Source organism: Eublepharis macularius, chromosome 3 (assembly GCF_028583425.1).
Source record: "Eublepharis macularius isolate TG4126 chromosome 3, MPM_Emac_v1.0, whole genome shotgun sequence".
Lineage (NCBI taxonomy): Eukaryota > Metazoa > Chordata > Lepidosauria > Squamata > Eublepharidae > Eublepharis > Eublepharis macularius.
This window is the reverse complement of record NC_072792.1, coordinates 141,561,477-141,585,150: the sequence shown is the minus strand read 5'-3', so window position 1 is coordinate 141,585,150 and position 23,674 is coordinate 141,561,477. Positions and strand designations below refer to the sequence as shown.

The following is a 23,674-nucleotide window of genomic DNA, read 5'->3' as shown; positions in this document are numbered from 1 at the left end:
GGCTCTTTCTCCTTCCACCTACCTGAACAACTTTATATATTGTTTTTTGTCCTATTAGGTCCCATAATGCTGTCACCAGAGACTTTAACCCCTAAGCACCAAACAACTTAAAATTACATTTTAAGTATATTCTAGAAAACTGCTAAACATCTTAGAGGATATGTAGGTAGTATTCTTTCCTTTTTTCCATTACACTTTGGCTAGGGATCCTAATAGTGTTTTGCCATATTCTGAGCATGGAGTAAGGGTCACTGTGTGTGTGTGGGGGGGGTATTTGTTAATTTCCTGCATTGTGCAGGACTAGATGACCCTAGAGATACCCTCCAACCCTATGATTCTATGACTCTATAATTCTAACGACATCCAAGAAAATATTTATTCTATACAAAATTTAAGAGTAATTATTTATACAACCAAAATGCTTTTTGCAATTAATAGAGACAAATTTCTCCCATTCCTTTCCCTGACATTCTTTTCACTCTTTCATTGTTATTCTTAAATACTGTACAGAATAAATATCTATACATCCATTGGAAGGAAGACAAAATGACTTATCATCTGCTATTAAAGGCAAAGTTTTCAAGTCCACAGGGGAGCCAGTGTCTAACAAAGGTGGTGGGACAGAGTGCAGTTTCTAATTTTCATCTACAAAGAACCGATCATGAGAGGGAAACAGCAATTCCAGCTTTTGAATGGACAGTAGTACCTTTTGGTGTTGAACTGAGGTTACTTTCAGGGCTAGGAAAGCCATCAGGTCTTAACCAAATTTCATTGCTGTCAAATGTCTCAATATCAAAGACAAAATCTGGTCTAGTGAAATCAAGTGGCAAGATGTTGCTTACAGTTGACTCATCTGCAGAAGGCCATTCAGATACCACAACATGATCCTAAAAGAAAAATCCTTGATGTTTATAAGCCATAGTACATGGATGAAAATTGTATAAATTGCAAAACTCAAAACCCAAGGTCATTCCCATTTTTTATCATATGTAGCATGCTCAACATTCACACCAAGGTTGTGTGTGAACTAGCCTATAAAGTGTGATGCTGTGTTGGTGTCATCCTCATCTCCCTTCAGAGTCTACAAGCCTGGTTTGTCTCCAAAGGCCAGCAACCACTCCTCTTCCTACAACTGACACAACTACTGGGGTTTTTTGTTCCATTTTCTCTTTATATGGGATTTGGGAAAGCAGGGGAATGAAAATTCTCTATCACTTCGCAGGATCTCATACCGTGGTTTATTATCACTTGGCAAATATTCTTCATTTGTGAATATATCTTAAGATACATCGATGTTTTCAGATCAATTTAGAATACTATTTGAAGACTTCCGGTTTGGGATTAATGGAGACCTGACGTGGTCCAGAAGCTGGGCTATCAAGAGTATCTGTTTTGGGCTTGCCAGGTGCTTGGATCACTGGCAGCTGCCCCTCTTCAGACAGAGGAGGGTCTCGAACACTACAAGACCCTGAGAGTGTGTGATCTCGGTGACAGGGGGGTTCTGAATAAAGGATTTCGCCCACCACCTTGAGGTCCCCTCGGAGAAGGGCGAGCTAAAATCTCTACAGTGCTCTTTGAGTCATTCAATTGGCATAAGGTCACCAGAAACCAAGCCTCGAGACCAGATTTGAACAACTGGAAACAAAAAGAAACAGCACAAAGATTCCACAAGGAACAAAAGAGGTAAAGATTGTTATCTTACTTTCCGAATTTGAAAATAGAAGAGAGACCCACTCAAATTTTAATACAGTGGATGATTGGGACATAAGAGGAAAATAGAAAATAAATTTGGGACTAAAAAGAGAGTTTGACAAACTTTAAAGCGCAAAAAAAGAATGAACTTTTTTTTGTTTATGCATACCTGCGGTTGCGGCAGAGATAACAAACCTGAGAAAACGGAGGGAGACAGAGTACGAGTGCAGCAAATATCGTGAGAGGACACGTTGAGAGAGAGTTGTGAGAGGAGTTGCCTAGAGAGGCCCGATTTGACGAGAAGCAACAGGCACAAGGAAGCAGAGGAAGAGAGAAGATAGCAGAAGCAAAACAAAGAAAAAACCACGAGAATAAGGAGTGAGAATTGAAACGGAAGAGATTGCCAGCCATTCTAAGAATCAAGAAGTAAACAGGAAGTTACCATAGAGAAATTGCACCCGACATTTTGAAAGCTTAAATTGGACTGGATTTTTTAAAAGAGAATAGACTTTAAATTAGTGGAATTAAGTAAAAACATTGAAAAATAAAAACGGAGCCTAGAAAGAGAGCAGCTACCTGGGGGGGGGGCACAAAATCAAGACCAGGAGCGATGAAGAAAGCAGAGAAGGAATGGCAGGTAAATATAGAAACAGCAATAGAAACACTGGGGAAAAAATGTTGGAGGGGAACAAAGAGCTGAGTCAATCGATGCAGAAGATGGAGGACAGCATGATAAGAAGTATAAAAGAATTTGTGAAGTCAGAAATAACAGAGCCGGTTTGGGATCCATGGAGGTCTAATGCAGCTCTAAGTGCTGAGCTGTCCGTGCCACTGTTTGGAAGGCTGGAGGGGCGCAAGTTGCCCGCAGCCACCTGTTCTCAGGCGGAGAACAGGCGAGAATGCTCAAGGACCTGAGGGCGCATTGATCTCGGGTGAGGGGGGGGGGTTCTACATAACGAACTCCCACCCACCCTTGAGGTCCCACCCAAAGAAAGGTTGCTAAGATCTCTGTAGTGGCTCTGGAGTCAAATTCTGGCATAAGACCTACATGCCCAAGCCTCAGTAAAACAGCAAAGGGATTGGATTTGATCGGATTATAGAAGCAGCAACTACAACCCAAGAAAAACGTTTAAGAAGGTAAAAATCGCTATCTCTCAGTACGGGACAGATTACAAAAGGAAATAAGTGGTTAAAGTGGATTTAAGAACTGCAACAGACTAGTTACATAAGGGGGAAGATTCCGGCAAAAAAAAATTTGAAAAAGTAACTTTGTAAAGAGAAGCTAGCGGGGAAATTGGATTATTGTTTACATACCTGTGGCGGAGAAGAGATAAGAGAAGTTTAAAAATCGTGAGAACTGCTGTGCAACGTAGGGGAACAGGAAGTACGTCAGAACTACAAAGAGAGTGGAGAGAAGGGCCCTTTCCTTAAATGCCGGAAGTAGGGTGACGCCATTTTGGAACAGGGCAAGCAGTGACTTCAATGAAAAAGGAAGTAGGCCATCTTTGAAGAAGGTAAGGGCAAGTGCTTCAGTATAAAACTATAGAGAAAAAACACCCGACATTTTGGACACTTTAAAATAGTATTTGACAAAAACAAACTGGAATTGGACTTTTAAAAATAATAGAGATCATTAAAAAAGCGCCACGGATCTAAGGAAAAGGGCAGACTCGTGGGAGTGAAGCAGAGCCAGCCCCACGATGTCGAAGAAAGAGTGGCAAACTACGATGGAGAACCTGGACAAAAAAGTTTCAGAGGGGAATAAAGAGCTTAAGGACATGATGCAAGAGATGGCGAAAGAACTAAAAGATTTTAAAGAGACACTTAAATCGGAAATGGCAGAACTGACAAAAGGTATGGATAAAATACAAAATGACTTACAAGTTAACACAGCAGAGAGTTAAGGCAGTAGAGGAAACGGTAGAAACTTTAGCAGATGCGCAAAAGACTGAAATGAGAGGAATGAGAGGCAGAATGGCCGTTGCAAAATGTAAACAGATGGAAAAGCAACTAAGATTTTGTGCGATCCCAGAAGTAGAGGGAAAATCAGCCCAAGACCAGATTACAGAAATCTTGGCAGACTACCTGGGGAAAGAAGAGGAAGAAATTGCAGCTTTTTTGGACGTGGCGTACAGAATCAATTCCAGATTTGCAGCCCAGAGGAAACTCCCAAGGGGCTTGATTGTGCAATTTACGACTAGAAACACAAGAGAATTAATTGTGAGCAAACAGTTTCAGGATCCATTAGAAGTCGATGGAAAAGTGGTGAGAATTATGAAAGAGCTGCCCAGATCGGTACTATTCGAGCGGAAGAAATACAGAGAACTGGTACAGATGCTAAAGGAACTGAAAATTAGATATAGATGGGAAACACCAGAAGGACTGGCATTTGAGTTTGGTGGAGTAAGAAAGAGCATCAGATCTGGTCACGAGATGGAGACTTTTATTAGGGAAAATGAAAAGGACTTACCAAAAAGTACAAGAAAGTGATCATGGAGTGTAAAGTTATATCTTGGAATGTTAATGGACTAAATTCACCTTGTAAACGTAAGGCTACTTTCCACTGGCTATCAAAACAAAAATGCAATATAGTCTGTCTGCAAGAGACACATATTAGAAAGCAAGATGAAAAATATTTGAAATTTGTTAAATTGGGAAAAGAATTTGTTGCTGCCTCTAAAAAGAAAAAGAGGGGAGTTGTACTGTATATAAAAGATGAATTGCAGCCCAGATTAGTTTTAAAAGATGCAGAAGCCAGATATCTAGCAGTGGAAATTATTTGGAATTCTAAGAAGATATTGATGATTGGGATTTACGCACCCAATGGTGCAAAAGAAAATTTTTTTAAGGACTTAGAGAAACAACTAGATGAACTGTCCTATGATCACGTAATTTTGGCGGGTTACTTGAATGGAGTTACAAACTTGGAGGAAGACAAGCAGTCTAAAGTTGCTCACAAAAAAAGAGGACTACTGCCAAAGGCGTTTTTTACGCTTAAGGAACAAGAAAGCTTAGAAGACGTGTGGAGGAGACAATACCCTAAAAACAGACAATATACATTTTACTCTGCAAGGCATTTCACACTATCAAGAATAGACATGATCTGGGCCTCTAAAGAACTGGCACTATGGACTAGAGATGTGGAGATAATGCCAAAGGTAGGCTCAGATCACAATCCAATTATGTGGAGGTTTGGGAAAAACAATAAAAGAAAAGGATGGAGAATAAATGAGGACTTGTTACAAATAGAAGAAAATATCGCGTTGCTGCGAAGGGAGACCAAATTTTTTATACAATATAATTTGAACAAAGAAGTGCCGACTAATAAAGTATGGGATACATATAAGGTGGTGATAAGAGGCATACTAATGGACTTGAATGCAAGAAGTAGGAGGAAAAAGGAGGAAAAGAGATCTGAAATTTTGGATAAAATAAAAGCCAAAGAGGTACAACTTAAGAAAAGACCGGGGGAAAAGAAAATACACCAGGATATTAAAATTCTGCAGGAGCAATTGACGGCAATGGACAATAAAGAACTAGAGTGGAATTTAAAGAGGATGAATCAGAGGTCGTTTGAAGGTGCAAATAAGCCCGGGAAATATTTGGCAGGGCAATTAAAAAAAGGAAGGAGAAAAAAACTATAAGTAAAATTTTAGAAGACGACAAGGTGTTTATGGACCAAGCGGCCATTAGTAGAGCCTTCTTCAAGATTTATGCAAAATTGTATCAAAAAAAAGAAGTGAGTAAAGAGTAGGGATGTGCATTTCGGCTTTCTGAAAGCCGAAAGAAAGCCAAAACAAAAGTGTATCGGCTTCTTTCAGGTTAGCCGAAACGTTTCGGGCTAAGCCGAAACGTTTCAGCTAGCCGAAAGAAAAAAAGCCGAAACGTATCGGTTTTAGGCTTTTTCAATGGGAAAATGCCTCCGGCGTCTTCCCGGACGTCTGGGGGAGGCATTTTCCCACCGAATCAGCCCAAAATTGGTGGGGACCTTCCTCTAACTCCTCTCTACAAACCCCCCACGTTTCAGACCGATTGGACTTTGGGGGGCCATGTTATGGCCGCCCAAAGCAGGTCCCCCTATCCTCCCATAAGAAAGCGAAGGAGCAGCATATTGTAAGCATGCTGCTGCTCATCTTCTTCATTATTTCCTATGGGGAAAAATGAAGAAGCAGGCTTCCTTTGCCAGGGGTGGCATTTTGCATGCAAAATGCCCCCTCACCCTCAGGGGCCCTTCTCCCACCCCTCCTCCCACCCCCCACCAAGGCTCAGACTGCTCCCACTTGGGGGGGCCATTTCATGGCCTCCCCAATTAGGTGCTCTCATCTCTACCACTGACAGCTGGGGGAGGCTTGTCTTGCCAGGGGTGGCATTTTGCATGCAAAATGCCCCCCAACCCTCTGGGGCCCTTCTCCCACCCTTCCTCCCACCCCCCACCAAGGCTCAGACTGCTCCCACTTGGGGGGGGCATTTCATGGCCTCCCCAAGTAGGTGCTCTCAGCCCCCAAAGTCCACCCCCTACAGCCCCACACAAACCCAATTCCCCCCCAGCTGCCACACACAGACCCAAATCCCCACATTAGCCCCTCACAGACCCAAATCCACCCCCACCTGCCCCACACCCATAACCCCAGGAACAGGCTGGCAAAGGCCAGCCCTCTCCCTTTGTTCCCTATGCTGGGAACTTCTAAACTCTCTTTCCCTGGACAATTCTGCACAGCCCAGGGGTGCCACAATGGTGGGCACACTTCTGAGTGCCAGCTGGTCCCTGTGAAAGAGCACCTGAACCACAGACACCCTCCCTCAAATTCCCCCACCACCTACAGAGATGGCTGGCCAGCCAGCCCCATTGTTCCCTATGATGGGAACCAGCTGCACAACAAAGAATAAAACAAGAACAACACAAAATAAAGTTTTTAAAAATTATTTTCTCCCTTCCAAAGTACAAGTAGGCAAAGCATAATGACACATTACACCAGCAGTCCCCCACACAGAAAAATAACACAACTCACTTAACATCAGAGAATCACAAAACACGATTCCTGTCAAAAACACTTTATTTCTTGAACAGCTTTAGGCTACACAGCAGGGGGGGGGACACCAAAGGGCATGGAAGCAGTATCTTACACAAAAATAACACAACTCACTTCACATTAAAGAATCACCCCAAAAAATTGCTGTCAAAAGCACTTTTTTTCTGTAACTGCTTTAGGTTACACAGTAGGAAGGCACAACAGAGCAGGAAAGCAGTGTACTACACAAAAATAACACAACTCACTTCACATCAGAGAATCACACAAACACAATTGCTGTCAAAAACGGTGAAGTGGGTTGTATTATTTTTTGTAGTACATTGCTATCATGCCCTGTTGTGCCCTCCTACTGTGTAACCTAAAGCTGTTCAAGAAATAAAGTGTTTTTGCCAGGAATTGTGTTTTTGTGATTCTCTGATGTTAAGTGAGTTGTGTTATTTTTGTGTAAGATAGTGCTGCCATGTCCTTTGGTGTTCCCCCCTGCTGTGTAACCTAAAGCTGTTCAAGAAATAAAGTGTTTTTGACAGGAATCGTGCTTTCTGATTCTCTGATGTTAAGTGAGTTGTGTTATTTTTCTGTGTGGGGGGCTGCTGGTGTAATGTGTCATTATGCTTTGCCTACTTGTACTTTGGAAGGGAGAAAATAATTTTTTAATAACTTTATTTTGTGTTGTTCTTGTTTTATTCTTTGTTGTGCAGTTGGTTCCCATCATAGGGAACAATGGGGCTGGCTGGCCAGCCATCTCTGTAGGTGGTGGGGGAATTTGAGGGAGGGTGTCTGTGGTTCAGGTGCTCTTTCACAGGGACCAGCTGGCACTCAGAAGTGTGCCCACCATTGTGGCACCCCTGGGCTGTGCAGAATTGCCCAGGGAAAGAGAGTTTAGAAGTTCCCAGCATAGGGAACAAAGGGAGAGGGCTGGCCTTTGCCAGCCTGTTCCTGGGGTTATGGGTGTGGGGCAGGTGGGGGTGGATTTGGGTCTGTGAGGGGCTAATGTGGGGATTTGGGTCTGTGTGTGGCAGCTGGGGGGGGAATTGGGTTTGTGTGGGGCTGTAAGGGGTGGACTTTAGGGGCTGAGAGGACCTACTTGGGGAGGCCATGAAATGGCCCCCCCAAGTGGGAGCAGTCTGAGCCTTGGTGGGGGGTGGGAGGAAGGGTGGGAGAAGGGCCCCAGAGGGTTGGGGGGCATTTTGCATGCAAAATGCCACCCCTGGCAAGACAAGCCTCCCCCAGCTGTCAGTGGTAGAGATGAGAGCACCTACTTGGGGAGGCCATGAAATGGCCCCCCCAAGTGGGAGCAGTCTGAGCCTTGGTGGGGGGTGGGAGGAAGGGTGGGCGAAGGGCCCCAGAGGGTTGGGGGGCATTTTGCATGCAAAATGCCACCCCTGGCAAGACAAGCCTCCCCCAGCTGTCAGTGGTAGAGATTAGAGCACCTACTTGGGGAGGCCATGAAATGGCCCCCCCAAGTGGGAGCAGGCTGAGCCTTGGTGGGGTGGGAGGAGGGGTGGGAGAAGGGCCCCTGAGGGCTGGGGGGCATTTTGCATGCAAAATGCCACCCCTGGCAAGACAAGCCTCCCCCAGCTGTCAGTGGTAGAGATGAGAGCAGAGCACCTACTTAGGGAGGCCATGAAATGCCCCCCCAAGTGGGAGCAGGCTGAGCCTTGGTGGGGGGTGGGAGGAAGGGTGGGAGAAGGGCCCCTGAGGGTAAGGGGGCATTTTGCATGCATGCAAAATTCCACCCCTGGCAAAGGAAGCCTGCTTCTTCATTTTTCCCCATAGGAAATAATGAAGAAGATGAGCAGCAACATGCTTACAATATGCTGCTCCTTCGCTTTCTTATGGGAGGATAGGGGGACCTGCTTTCGGGGGCCATAACATGGCCCCCCAAAGTCCAATCGGTCTGAAACTTGGGGGGTTTGTAAAGAGGGGTTAGAGGAAGGTCCCCACCAATTTTGGGCTGATTCGGTGGGAAAATGCCTCCCCCAGACGTCCGGGAAGACGCCGGAGGCATTTTCCCATGGAAAAAGCCTAAAGCCGAAAGCCGAAAGTAAGCCGAAAGCCGAAAGCCGAAACGGCTGGCCGTTTCGGCTTTCGGCTTATATGAAAGAGAATCCTCTTTCGGCTTTCGGCTTTAGCCGAAAATTTTTGGCTTGCACACCCCTAGTAAAGAGTCAATAGCGGAATATTTAGAGAAGGTGAAAATCCCGACAATTTCTGAAAAATGGAAAGAGAAATTAAATAAGGAAGTGACGGAAGAAGAAATAAAGGAAGCTATACAATCAACGAAAATAGGAAAGGCGCCAGGACCAGATGGACTAACGGCAAAGTTCTACAAGGTGATGGCTAATGAAGTGGCGCCTTTCCTGAAAGAGGCAATGAATGGAGTGATGCAAGATCAAAGGATTCCTGATTCATGGAATGAAGCCAACATATTGCTGATTCCAAAGGAAGGTCAAGATTTGACCAATGTTAAAAATTATAGACCAATCTTGCTGTTGAATAACGACTATAAAATATTTGCAAAGGTGTTGGCAGAGAGGCTGAAAGGATGGATGTCAGAATTCATTGCTGAAGAGCAAGCTGGTTTCTTACCTAACAGACAAATTAAAGACAATTTGAGGACAGTAATAAACACTATTGAATATTGTGACAAGCACTGTGATAGAGAGGTTGGTTTTTTCTTCGTAGATGTGGAAAAAGCATTTGACAATCTGAACTGGGACTTTGTTTGCTACCATGGAAAAGTTGCAAATGGGAGAAAAGTTCATACAAGCGGTTAAGGAAATTTATAGAGACCAAAGTGCAGCAATTATAGTGAATGAGGACTTGACTAAAAAACTGAAAATCAGCAAAGGAACTAGGCAGGGTTGCCCTTTGTCTCCATTGTTGTTTATTTTGGTTTTGGAAATACTGATGATTCAAATACGTGAGGATGATACAATTCGAGGTATGAAAATAAAAGAGTTTTCCTACAAGGTCAGAGCTTTTGCGGATGATATAATGTTAATAGTAGAGGATCCAATTGAAAATATGCCAAAAGTAATCGAGAAAATAAAACTGTTCGGAGATTTGGCTGGATTTTATGTGAATAAAAAGAAGTCAAAGATTTTATGTAAGAATATGACTAAACAGAAGCAGCAAGAGCTAATGGAGATAACAGACTGTGAGGTAACTAATAAAGTAAAATATCTTGGTATCGAACTGACTACGAAAAATATAGACTTATTCAAAAATAACTATGAGAAACTGTGGATACAAATAGAGAGAGACTTAATAAAATGGAACAAACTGAATTTATCATGGTTGGGAAGAATAGCAGCAGTAAAAATGAATGTCTTACCACGTGTGATGTTCTTGTTGCAAACTATTCCAATTATCCGTGACTCCAAACAATTTGATAAATGGCAAAGGAAAATCTCAGACTTTGTGTGGGCAGGCAAGAAACCACGAGTGAAAATGAAGGTCTTGCAAGATGCGAAGGAAAGAGGCGGCTTGCAACTGCCCAACATAAGACTGTATCATGAGGCAGTATGTCTTGTATGGCTGAAAGATTGGATAACGTTAAAAAACCGCAAGTTGCTGGCCCTGGAGGGACACAGAAAAATATTTGGATGGCATGCATACATGTGGTATGATAAAGTAAAAGCGGACTCTATGTTTTTGCATCACTATATTCGGAGAAGCCTCTTCACGGTCTGGAAGAAATACAAGGTGTATATGGAAGATGGAATTCCTTCATGGGTGGTTCCGTACGAAGTAATATATCCGAGAACTGTGGATAATGAACAGCAATGCTTAACATACAAGGAGATCACACAAATACAATATTCAAAGCTGAGAATAAAGACAGAAGAAGAATTGTCTCCTTGTTATGGATGGTTTCAGTACAGACAGATCAGAGATCTTTATAATGTGGACTGCCTGAGAGGAGGTAGAAGACTGGAAAATTCAGAACTAGAGAAAGTGATATTACAAGAAGGCAAGAAGGAAATATCTAAGATCTATAAATTACTTCTAAAATGGTTTACGGCGGACGAAACAGTAAAAGTCCAGATGGTGAAGTGGACAATAAACTTTCATAAGGAAATAACAATGGAGGCATGGGAGTACCTATGGAAAAACACAGTGAAGATTTCAACTTGTACGAACATTAAAGAGAATGTGTACAAAATGATTTACAGATGGTATTTAACACCAAAGAAAATTGCGCTAGGAAATACTAATATGTCAGACAAATGCTGGAAATGCAAAAAACATGAAGGATCACTATATCATATGTGGTGGACATGTGAAGTAGCTAAGCAGTACTGGGGAGAAATAATCGAAATAATTAATGAGGCTTTACAAATACAAATAAATAAGAACCCAGAATTGTTGATACTGAACTTGGGAACGGAGACTGTTCCAATGCAGCATAGAACATTGTTATTTTACATGACTGCAGCGGCAAGACTTTTGTATGTGCAGAAATGGAAGACACAAGAAATACCAGCTGTAGAAGACTGGACTTATAAATTGCTGTACATGGCGGAAATGGACAAAATGACAAGGAAACTCAAAGATCTTGACCTAGGGCAATATATTGTTGATTGGGGGAAATTGAAACAATTTTTGGAAAAAAATGGGATGTAAAAGGAGAACTGTGGCAGTTTGAGAATTTTTAAAGAATAATGTTGGAAAGGGGAGAGAGAAGGGATCTTACCATTTAGGGGGAATGTAATTACAATCTAAGCTAGCATAATATTTAGGGGAACTTTACATAGAATATATGGGATAATGAGAATGATTAAATAGATATATTATTACTATATATGTATATTATTACTACTATATATCATAGGTATGTTATATACAATATAAAACGATGGGTTAATGGATCAGATTTAATACAATATCAGGTTGCTGTGTTATACTATGTTGCATGCTGTGTTACATTGGTGGCATAGCATACAATATATGTTTTATAATATATACTATATTGATAGTATATTTGATGGAGTATATGTTTAAAAGAAATAGAACATGTTTAAAGTAAGAGACACTGTGATCCTTGCTATATACTAAGCTATATGGTTATGCTTTATTGATACGATATATATCATATGGATAGTATGCTTGATAGAGTCTATGTAAAAGAATCAGAATGTGCTTAGAGTAAGAGATATTAGGATTTATAGAGGGTAGGAAAATGTAAATGAAATAGATTTAAGCAATAAGAAGGGTTAAGGGTTGGAAAGCTGTTGGAAGTCAATAGGGAGGGGGAGGAAAGGGGTGGGGGTAGAGGGGGGGGAAATGGGATTATATGTGTTAAATTTGAAAATTCTTTTCTTTTTTCCACTCACCAATAAAAATTTTATTTAAAAAAAAGAAATAACAGAGCTGGCTAGGAATATAGAGGGAGTTAAGAAAGAGCTGCAAAAAACAAATCAGACAGTTCAAGAAATGGAACAAAAAACTACAGAGCTGACATCTAACCTGAAAGAAGAAAATCGAGTGCTGCAGGAATGGATGGCTGTAATGGAATGTAAGATCATGGAAAATCAGCTGAGATTTAGGGGCGTGCCTGAGATTACAACACAGATGCCACAGGAGCTAATAACAGAAATTCTGGCGGAATTTTTAAATATGCAACCAGAAGAGATAGCAACAAATTTGGATCTAGCATACAGAGGCAATTCCACCTATGCACAACAGAAGAACCTACCAAGAGATATTATTGTTCAATTGATAACAAGAAGAGTGAAAGAGGAAATCCTGAAAAAGCATTTTGAAAATCCTCTGTCAATAGAAGGGAACAGAGTGAGAATTATGAAAGAGCTTCCCAGAAGAATTCTACAGGAAAGGAAGAAGTACAGAGAATTGACGCAAAAGTTGAGAGAGAAGAGCATAAGGTACAGGTGGGAACTCCCGGAAGGATTGAGATTCCAATTTCAGGCAAAGAGAATCACTATTAAGGCAAAGCATGAGATGGATCTATTCTTATTAGAAAATGACAAGGACTTGCCCAGAACAGACAGAAAATAACATGATGGAGTACAGATTAATATCTTGGAATGTTAATGGATTGAACTCTCCACAAAAATGTAAAGTAATATTTCATTGGCTAAAGAAACAAAATTGCAATATAATATGCTTGCAGGAAACACATATAAAAGAGCAACGAGGCAAATTTTTTGAAAAACGGCCAATTAGGGAAAGAGTTTATGACAACTGCACAACAAAAGAAAAGGGGGAATTGTGATATATATAAAGGAGCAATTGGATCCCAAATTAGTTTTAAAAGATGCAAATGGAAGATATGTGGCGGTTGAAATAATGATGAACTCTAAAAAGACTTTGATTTTGGGAATATATGTGCCAAATGGAGCAAAATATTAATTTTTCAAGGAGATTATACAAAATTTAGACCAACATTCATATGACCAAATAATGTTGATGGGAGATTTTAATGGGGTAGAGGACCTGCAAGTAGATAGGAAAACTAAGCTGACAAAGCAAAAATTGGGAAAGTTACCAAAATCGTTTTTTGAACTGATAGAACAGGAAAAGCTGGTGGATGTTTGGAGAAGTTGGAATCCTAAAGTTAAAGATTTTACATTTTACTCGGCAAGACATCAATCGTTTTCGAGAACTGATATGATTTGGACAACAAAGGAGTTGAGTGGTATGACAAAGAAAATTGAGTTAATGCCAAGAGTGAGTTCAGATCACAACCCTGTAATGTGGAAGGCCTCAAGTGGACACAGGAAAATAAGATGGAGAATAAACAAAGATCTGTTACTGAAGCAAGAAAATGTAGAATATATCCAAAAGGAAATGAAATTCTTCTTCCAATATAATGTAGACCAAGAGGTACAAATGCATAAGGTGTGGGATGCATATAAAGCAGTAATGAGAGGAATTTTGATTACATTGAACAATAAGGAAAAGGAAAAAAGGGATGAGAAATTTAAAGAAATTCAGAAGAAAATTTCAAAAAAAGAGCAAGAGTTAAAGAAAAGACCAGGTAAGAAAGTAATAATTCAAGAAATTAAGTTATTGCAAGAACAGTTAAAGACTTTTGCTAATAAAGAACTAGAATGCAAACTGAGGACATTACAGCAGAAATCATTTGAAGAGGCAAACAAGCCAGGGAAATATCTAGCTTGGCAACTTAAAAAGAGGAACGAGAAAAAAATAATTAATAAAATAATAGAAGATGGGAAAGAATTAATGGACCATCAAGCCATAAAGAGAGCTTTTTATAAATATTATGTCAAATTATTTCAGAAAAGAACAATAGAACAAGGGAAAATCAATGAATACTTGGAAAAATCTAAATTACCAAATATTAAAAAGGAAATGAAAGAGACCTTAAATGGCCAAGTTATGGAACAGGAAATTTTGGATGCCATCGAGTTAACCAAAGTGGGGAAAGCACCGGGTCCAGATGGAATATCAGCAAAGTTTTATAAAATAATGAAAATGGACCTAGTGCAATCCCTACGAAAGCTGATGAATCGTATTTTGAAAAGAGAAGGTTTTCCAGACACCTGGAACGAAGCCAATATTTCATTGATACCAAAGGAGTCACAAGATTTAACGGATGTAAAGAACTACAGGCCAATATCTTTATTAAATAATGACTATAAAATTTTCACCAAGATATTAGCAGAAAGGCTCAAGAAACTACTAATGAACTGGATTGGAGAAGAGCAAGCCGGATTTTTACCAAATAGACAAATCAGAGAGAATTTGAGAGTGGTGTTAGATGCCGTGGAATATTATGACAAGCACCCTGATAAGGAGATAGGCTTTTTCTTTGTGGATGCAGAAAAAGCCTTTGACAACTTAAATTGGGACTTTATGTTTGTAACAATGGAAAAGATGGACTTGGGGAAAGACTTCATAGAGGCAGTGAAGGCTATTTACAAGAACCAAAGAGTGACACTATGTTTAAATAATGATGTAACAGCAAGATTCGAAGTAATAAAAGGTACGAGACAAGGATGCCCACTTTCTCCCTTATTATTTGTGATGGTGTTGGAAGTCCTATTGAGGCAAATAAGAGAGGATGAAGACATTAAAGGAATAAAGATCAAAGGTTTCTCATATAAGTTTAGAGCTTTTGCGGACGACGTGATGTTTTTAGTAGAAGAACCAACTCAGAGATTACCAATATTATTGGAAAAAATTAAGGAGTTTGGAGACCTGGCAGGATTTTTTATAAATAAAGCTAAGTCCAAATTGCTTTGTAAAAATATGAGAAAGGAGAAACAACAGGACTTGATGAGAATAACAAATTGCGAAGTGGTTCAGAAAACGAAATACCTAGGAATTGAGTTAACAGTTAAGAACATAGATTTGTTTAAGAACAACTACGAAAAACTATGAGCTCAGATAGAAAACGATATGATTAAATGGAATAAGCTAAATCTGTCTCTGTTAGGTCGCATTTCAGTAGTTAAAATGAATGTACTACCTAGAGTGATGTTTTTATTACAAACGATTCCAATCGTAAAAGACAAAAAGCAGTTTGATAAATGGCAACGAAAAATTGCAGAATTTGTGTGGGCAGGGAAGAAACCAAGAATAAAAATGAAGGTGCTATGTGATGCCAAAGAAATGGGGGGCTTGCAATTACCAAATTTGAGAATATATCATGAGGCAATATGCCTAACTTGGCTGAGAGAATGGGTAAAATTGTCTAATCATAAATTATTGGCTCTAGAGGGACATAATAAGCTGTTTGGATGGCATGCATATTTGTGGTATAATAAATACAAAATGGACTCTATGTTTCTTCATCATTATGTTGGAAAGAATCTCTTTGTGGTATGGCAAAAATATAAGATGTTTTTAGGTGAAGAAAGACCATTGTGGATAGTACCAGCTGAAGTTGTGAACCTAAGTCTGGAATATAAAGGAGAAGAATGGATAACCTACAAAGAACTGTTGAAGTGGGACAAAAACGAACCTAGGATTAAAGACAATAACATTTTCCATATTTAACCCCAATAATAACAGTTCTGGGCTTTTTGCTATATTACTTTTCAAAATTGATGACATTTCAGCAAAAATCTTAGACCAAAATAGCTTAGCTTTTTCACAAGTCCACCACATATGATACATTGAACCTTCATGTTTTTTACATTTCCAGCATTTGTTTGACATTTGATTGTTGGCATTTGCTAGTTTTTTTGGTATTAAATACCATCTGTACATCATCTTATAGCCGTTCTCTTTTAGACTAGTAGCTGTCGATATTTTCATTGTGTTTCTCCAAAGATATTCCCAAGTGTCCTTTGTCCTCTATTAAAATTCATTGCCCATTTTACCATTTGAACTTTAACTGTTTCATCCTCCGTGTACCATTTCAACAAAAGTTTATATATCTTAGAGATAATTTTTAGGCCATCACCTGACAAAAGTTCTTCTAAGTCCCCATGCTCCTGTCTAAAACCTTTCTTCCTTTTATCAGTTTCAAATAGATCTTTAATTTGCCTAAATTGTAACCATCTATATTGAAATGGTAACTCTATAATGTTAAGGATAGAGTCCTGGTTTATTACATGACAGTGGCTGCAAGACTACTGTACACTCAACACTGGAGACAGGAGGAGCTACCGGAAATTCAAGATTGGATTCAGAAATTGTTGCACATGGCTGAAATGGACAAATTAACAAGGAAATTGAAAGAATGAAATTCAAGGGAATTTGTGGAAGATTGGGCTAAACTTAAAAAATATTTAGAAAAGAAATGGGACGTGAAAGATCAGTTGTGGTCTCTTGATAACTACTGGGAGATTAAGAAATATAAGATAAAACTTTGCCTTAAACAATAGGGGAAAAGCAACTTAGACTAGAGTTAGTTATTAGGGGGAAAGGGGTCAGAGTGCTGTTGGGAGTCAATAAGGGAAAAGGGGTGGAGGGTGGGATAACATATATCAAGAAAAGGGGTATATTGTAGTAAAATGTTTTTTAAATATATGTGAACCCATCCAATAATTTTTTTTTTAAAAAAAGAATACTATATTGGAGAGTGTGGTTGAAGGGATGTGAATGTGACAGACAAAGAAAGAGGTGGGACTCAAAGGCCACAAGTAGAATGTGCTACTTCAGTTCTGGGTATAGAAACTCCTTAATGCCTCCTACTATCAATCTGTACAATTTTAGGATGAACAACATACTACTTGGAAATATATGCAACAAAGCCTCAGTGGCCTCTTTTGTACAAACAAGCAACTTTGAGAAGAGACCATTATTATCCAAACTGCTTTCCTCTCCTATCTGATTTGACACACACATGGACCCTCAAAATATGTTCTGCTGAGGGAAGCAGCTGGTGGGCAGTTTGAAGGAGAAAAAGATCCAGTGCAGAAATATTAAGTTGTCCCTCTCTTCTTCTCCACTTAGAACTCTCCTTTTGTATCTGCTTTTCATATAAAAATAGCGTCATTCTGTATGTATTTGGTTCATTAGCAACGTATTATTAGGTTCAAAGCACTTGGAAGACTCATTTCCACCCTACCCCTTCTCTCCATTTGATGCTAGTATCAAATGTTGAACCCTGCGAAGATGAACCATGTGAAGACGGAGGTCCTGTACTTGGGCCGTGGGCTGTCTGATGTGGGGATCCATCTCCTGGCCTTTGTGGGGGATCCATTGGTGCCCGTTCCATCGGTCAGGAGTCTTGGCATAATTTTGGATTCCTCCCTATCTATGGAGGCCCAGGTCGCGGCTGTTGCCCGGACTGCCTTCTTCCATCTTTGGCAAGCCAGGCAACTCACCCCCTATCTCTCAGCCCGGGACCTAACGACAGTGATCCATGCAACAGTCACCTCCAGGCTGGATTATTGTAACTCGCTCTATGCAGGGCTTCCCTTGGGTCTGATCTGGAGATTACAGCCGGTCCAGAATGCTGCTGCATGTGTCCTGATGGGCGTTCCATTCAGGACACATATTACACTAATTTTAAAGCAGCTTCACTGGCCTCTCATGGAATTCCAGATCCGATTCAAGATGTTGATTTTGACCTTTAAAGGTCAAAATCTTTAAAGGTCAGGTTGGGGCCAGGGCCTTTTCGGTCCTGGCCCCAACCTGGTGGAATTCTCTTTCTGAAGACACCTGGGCCCACCTGTCTTGCATCATTTTGGTGGGCCTGCAAGACAGAGATGTTCCACCAGGCATATGGTTTAGGCCGGCATTAGAACATCATTGAGCCTCCCTCCAGTCTCCTGTAAAGTGTGGGGATGTTTAGTGTCATTGTGAATTGCCCACGTATGCATCCGGTAGCATATCATGTGTCCGTTTTCCTCCTTCTTTGTATGTTGGGGGGCAGGAATGTGTAAGCGACCATCTTACGATTCTGGGTATATACTGATTTTAATTGGTGAATTTTATTGTGGATAATGATGGGTCTTTTATGATTGTCTTTTATGATTGTTGTACCCCGCCCTGAGTTTGTGGAGAGGGCAGGTTAAATATCGAATAAACTAAACTAAACTAAATATTTAAGGATCACCTGGAAACCCTTGTGAGCCACCTTGAGCTTAACTGTAGGATAAAACCAATAAAGTAATTCATGAAAGGAATGTTTTAAAAATGAACAAAACTGTGAAAATATAACAGTGCATGGCAGAGAAAACTTGCACAAGTAACAAATAACTGTGCAGCTGTGCAATAACAAATAACTTTTACAAGTAACAAAAGACTAGAACAATTGCTTTTCTATAGAAATACTAGGAGTGTTTTTTCTATAGAAATGTTAGGAGCATTTGAATATGGCTGCCAAGAATTGCACTTCATCATTTATTTAAATGCTAAGACATGTTCCTATGATACCTAACATTATTCAAAAATTATCATAATGGTACACTACACTAAGAACTGTAATATTAAGTTGGCAAGTTTTGATTTTTCTTGAACACACCATTTGGATAACATACTAATAGGACAGAAGAGCTACTCTGCAAAAACAAACTATTTTCCATCACTCTCTGCTGGTAAGAAGCCTACTCAGTAGGCTCACAAAAATATTCAAAACTTCTGAAAGAAATGCTACCAGAAATAAGTGTCGTCCATATAAAATAATTATAATTCTGAATAATTATATTCTGAATTTTACAAGAGAGCAACAAAAATATTTTTGCATTATTTAGCTGATTTAATAAGTAGCTGAAAGGCCAAGAAATGGTAGAACAAAATAATAATTCAGAAATATACTTACCTCACCAGTGGCCTTTGAAGTCATTTGAGATGGTTCTTCAGTCGCAGAAGAAATTACTTCCTTTACTGTGAAGCCAAGTGACAATGGAGACAACGATGAAGTTTGTGTTGATTAATGAATATTTAATTGTATATAAAGGAATCTTATGTGCAATAAATATGCATATACAGTGAAGATAATTCGTGTTTATTAGATATTAGAAGAAATATATACATTTGAATTATTTCCTACATAGTAGAATTTGGAGGAGACTAGAATATGAGTGCACAATACAACCCTCATCTATGGCCCAGTTGTGGGGTGCGCTATAAACATTGTGTATTCCATGTTGCACATGCGCACAGAATTTAGTTGCCATATTTATGTGCGCATTACTTCCTCATAGAATTTGTTTTTTTTACAAAACAAAGATTCCAAGTATTGTACCTTCCCCAGAAGGTTTATTTAAATATTTATATCCTGTCTTGCCAGGAGCTTGAGGAGGTTTAGAACAATAGAATTTAAAAACATATCATAAACCATTAAAAAATCAAAACTAACTCAGAAATTTGCCCCAATATACATAACGCTGCATTCAACATACAATAACTTTTCAACAACCAGCAAAAAGCCTCCAAAACACTAGTATTGTGCACATGCATAATAAACAGACACACACACTCATAAGCAGTCACTCAACCTCAAGAGGGTAAGGGACTCTACCCTTCTCCTTAGGCTCTAGAACCTTTTGTCAAAATTGTAAGAACCAACATTAGAGATGGGCATGAACTGGGAAAATTCTGAACCATGTGGTTCATGGTTCGTTGTGTTTCACAAACCACAAACTTCCACGAACTTGACCTGGTTTGAGAACCAGTTTGTGCGGGGCATGAAAGCATCACTTCCAGGTCAGCAGAAGGTTTACAGAGGGCCTATTCCCACCCCCCACCCCCGTTGCCTAGGAAACTGATTGATCGGTGCCAGGATGTGATTGGTAACGAACAGAAATAAGAAGCAAATTGTCATGACTGCATCCCATTCATCCATGCCATTCATATGTTCTCTGTTTCCTGTATTGTTTTGATCATACTGTATATCTATGTGCTCTCCTATTAAGATCATGTACTGTGACCATTATATTCATGCCATCTCGAGCTTGCCTAAAAATGAAAGCAATAATGTTGAGACTGTTATCTCTGAAGTCTGCTTCCTGACCTTGTACTAAAGTGTAACTCTTCGCAAGGGACAGAGGGAGTCGAATTCCTTGTAATCTTCTGGTTTTCTTTGGCCAGACAAAGCTATTGTGTTTCTCATGAGAACTGGGATTTTCATGCTGTTTTGATAACTGTCCCAGGGGAGGGGGGAATCCTAATCCGTATATCAACGTCCCTTAGCTTGTATTCTCATTCCTGCCAATTCCTATGCATCTTTGAAGGACCTGTGAATTTAATGGATCTCTATAATAAAACCTTTTCAATCAAGACCCTGGAGTACTTGCTGTGAGGGATGTGGGGATCTATCTGTCATGGACTGCCAACCCTAGAACTAACACAAATGAACTGGGCTAAAATTTGTCGCGGTTCATGAGAAATGAGCTCCCACGAACTGCCGGTTCGCAAACCACGAACTGGCCTGGTTCATGATGAACTTTGGTTTGTATTTTGGTTCGTGCCTGCCTCTAACCAACATCATTATGAGGACTGGAGGCATTATGAGGATTTGCCCCAAGATCTCATGTGATTGGATGTTGGAGTGCTGGGAAGCCAACCTCCAGATGGGTCTGTGAGAGCTCCCAAAATTACAACTGATCACCACACTACAAGTATCAGTTCCCCTAAAGAAAACTGCTGCTTTGGAGGGTAGACTCTACATCATTCTTCCCTCCTAAGGTCCCTGCCCTCCCCAAACCCTGCCCTCCTCATGCTCTACCACCAAATTTTCTGGAATGTCCCAACCCAGAGTTGGCAATCCTATGAGCTGTGCAACCCAAAGTTATTCAGAATGCCATAAAGCATTGCTGGATGAGTCTCTTTGCTTGCATTCTATATTTACTTTGTTCAATTTGTATTGGAGCAATTGGCAAGTCAACTCCCCCCACCCCCGCATACAATGAAGGCAAAGCCCCATTGATTATAAACACAAGCAGATGAGGTCAGGTCTAGAGACACAAAAGCTGGCTTTGGCTTTATTTTAATTAGGACTTAATGAGAAAGCCCGCCATATATCAGTCAGTTCACTTGGGAGGGGGGGAGGTGCTAGTATCTTAATGTGTTCTAAGAGTAAATACTGGTAAGTTAACTGATCAATGCTAGATTTCTTATGTAATACATACCACTGATGAGCTGGAGAGAGTCAGGATCCAAGATCAGTGAGGCATTATCCAGTAAAGAGTTCTTATGAAGGATTTCAGCAATATAATGTCTGAAGTCACTGACAGTGTAAACAACAGTTGGGTTATCCTCAATTTCCATAAAGGCGTTGTCTTCCACTTTGTTGGATTGAAGGTTAATCAGGTCCCAGGTAGCATTGCTGATGGCTTCCCCATCAAAAAACACAGAGTATAGAACTTCCACACCACTGGAAAGGGTGCAAGAGAGTTATCAGACAGAGGCACATACAATACCCCTGCTATTATTATTTCAAAAGCAGTATTGGGCTCTTAACAACAGATTAAGGGTAGCATTTTTGCTAGAATATTATATAGAAACATGTCCCTATTAGCAATATGTAATGGCATTCTGAATGTGTATCTACTTGGTGGGAGTAACATGGGAAAGGAAAATAATGGTTGTTAAAGATACTGACAGGTAAGAGAAGCTCTGAATCTTGCCTGGGAATTACCCTCCCCAAGGTCCTTTACTCCGTAAGAAAAGACTGGGGCTGAGCAGGTGGTAGGCCTTGCTCCCATTTCAAGCTAAGTTCAACTTGACTGAGTTGCTGTAGCTGTATAATGGACACATTTATATTAAACATAGTTTGTCTTTCCCATGGTAGAGTATTAAATATCTGAAAAGTACAATCATGTTTAAATTAAATAAACTTTTTTCTGATTTTCAATTAGATTCATTATAACAAGGACAGTTACTTTACTTTGTCAGTGTATAGCTAGTGACAATTTTTATACTTGTGGACATCATTTTAGAAATATTACAATAATTTTATAATAGCCAACAATGGCAGAGAGGTCCCATCAGGACAGTGGTTCATTAGTGTTATCAAACTGTCTGCCCTTTGCCACTATATGATGTGCTGTTCCCTACTAATCTTGCTCACGCTTTTGCCAACAGTCTTTAAAGCCAATAAATATTGGTCAGCTATTTCAGTTCACTTCAATAAGGCTTTCAATGACTTGTAAACAAGTCAGTCAGAGATGCAGAGATGTCATGCCATCTGACTGCAATTGGCACATCTGTTCTGCTGTCACAGCCTGTGATGTCATAGAGTAAGCCTTATACACTTTTGACCACCTAGCTGATGCTTTAGAGCTCTGGGGGAACATCTGATTCTATACCCAAAATCCAGAAGCAACTTCTGACCAAACTTTGGTTGGAGTGCATTTACAGTGCAATCCTAAGAAGATTTACTCCAGTCAATGGAAATCAATGGACTTAGAATGGTGTAACTCCTCTTAGGATTGCACTGTTACTCTAACAGCTTTCAGACAATACTTTGCTGCTCTAGATTGGTTCTAAAACTTAAAAAATTAAGTTTCCTTTACCTGTCATCCTCAGGAGACCTGAATGTTAAAGGTATGGGGAGGGATAAGAAAAGTTAAAATGAAATGAGAAAAAGTGCTTCCCATTTAAGTTTTATACTTCGTCTCTACCAAAATTAACAAGCTAAGTTCAAATCAAGATATTTATAAAGCATTTCCCCACAACTAATCATCATTTTAGTTTACAACTTTTGTGCTGGGACACACATGGATCCCGGTATATTTAGTACCACCTATTTATCAGTTTCTATGAAGCCACAATTATGCATTGTTCCCAGTTTGCTATTGTGAAAAGAATGTTAGATGTTTACTGGGGAAATGTAGCTTCAAATTCCCAGTCAACCACAATGCTCATGTGACCTTGGACTAACAAAGAGTGGAGAGATTGACCCATTTTGCTATAAGTTAAAAGAATATTGTCCTTTACCAGTAATGTAACACAGCATGATAAATGGTCATAATTTTTACTACATACAGCATGAACCTGATGCACAGGGAATTTAATCTTGCTTGTGTTTTATGCTATGGTTATTATTATTCAATAATTTTTATGGGTTTAAGTGTATTTAGCTCTGCGCTTGATTGTGACCTATGCAAACATCTAGGAATCTGTTTAAGGAGCCTATATTACTGTAATGAAAAGTGAACCAATTTGTAGAGAGGCTAATCTCTTTTTCAAAAACTGAAAAACTCTGTTTTAAAAATTGAATATTTTGAATTAAATATCATTGAATGTGTTTTGAATGAAATATCAATTTTTTCAGTTTCAAAAACAAACATGACATGGCCCTTAGAATCGCTGGAGATTTGGGGTGATGCCTGTGGAGGGGAGAATTTGGGGAGGGATTTCACCTGGAATCTATGGTACACCACAGAGTCTACCTTCTGAAGCTGCCACTTCCTCCTGGGGAACTGATCCCTGTAGTCTGGAGATCAGTTGTAATTCCAGGGGAACTCCATACCCCACCTAGAGGTTGGCAACCCTAAGTAGAATAATGACAGTTATATTCATCACTGTTACAACAGTGTGATCCTGAGAACCATTCATCAACA

General features: G+C 39.9%; 1 protein-coding gene across 1 annotated transcript in view; it reads right to left on the bottom strand.

The window, feature by feature from the left end:
* Positions 1–23,674, bottom strand: part of IMPG2 (interphotoreceptor matrix proteoglycan 2) — a 117,526-nt gene that overhangs the window by 15,879 nt on the left and 77,973 nt on the right. Inside the window, exons 10-13 of the mRNA XM_054973940.1 lie at positions 22,625–22,642; positions 21,239–21,483; positions 18,928–18,992; positions 707–887 (exon numbers count right to left, since the gene is read on the bottom strand). Coding sequence (XP_054829915.1) covers positions 707–887; positions 18,928–18,992; positions 21,239–21,483; positions 22,625–22,642 — 509 coding nt within the window. The remainder of the gene's footprint in view (positions 1–706; positions 888–18,927; positions 18,993–21,238; positions 21,484–22,624; positions 22,643–23,674) is intronic.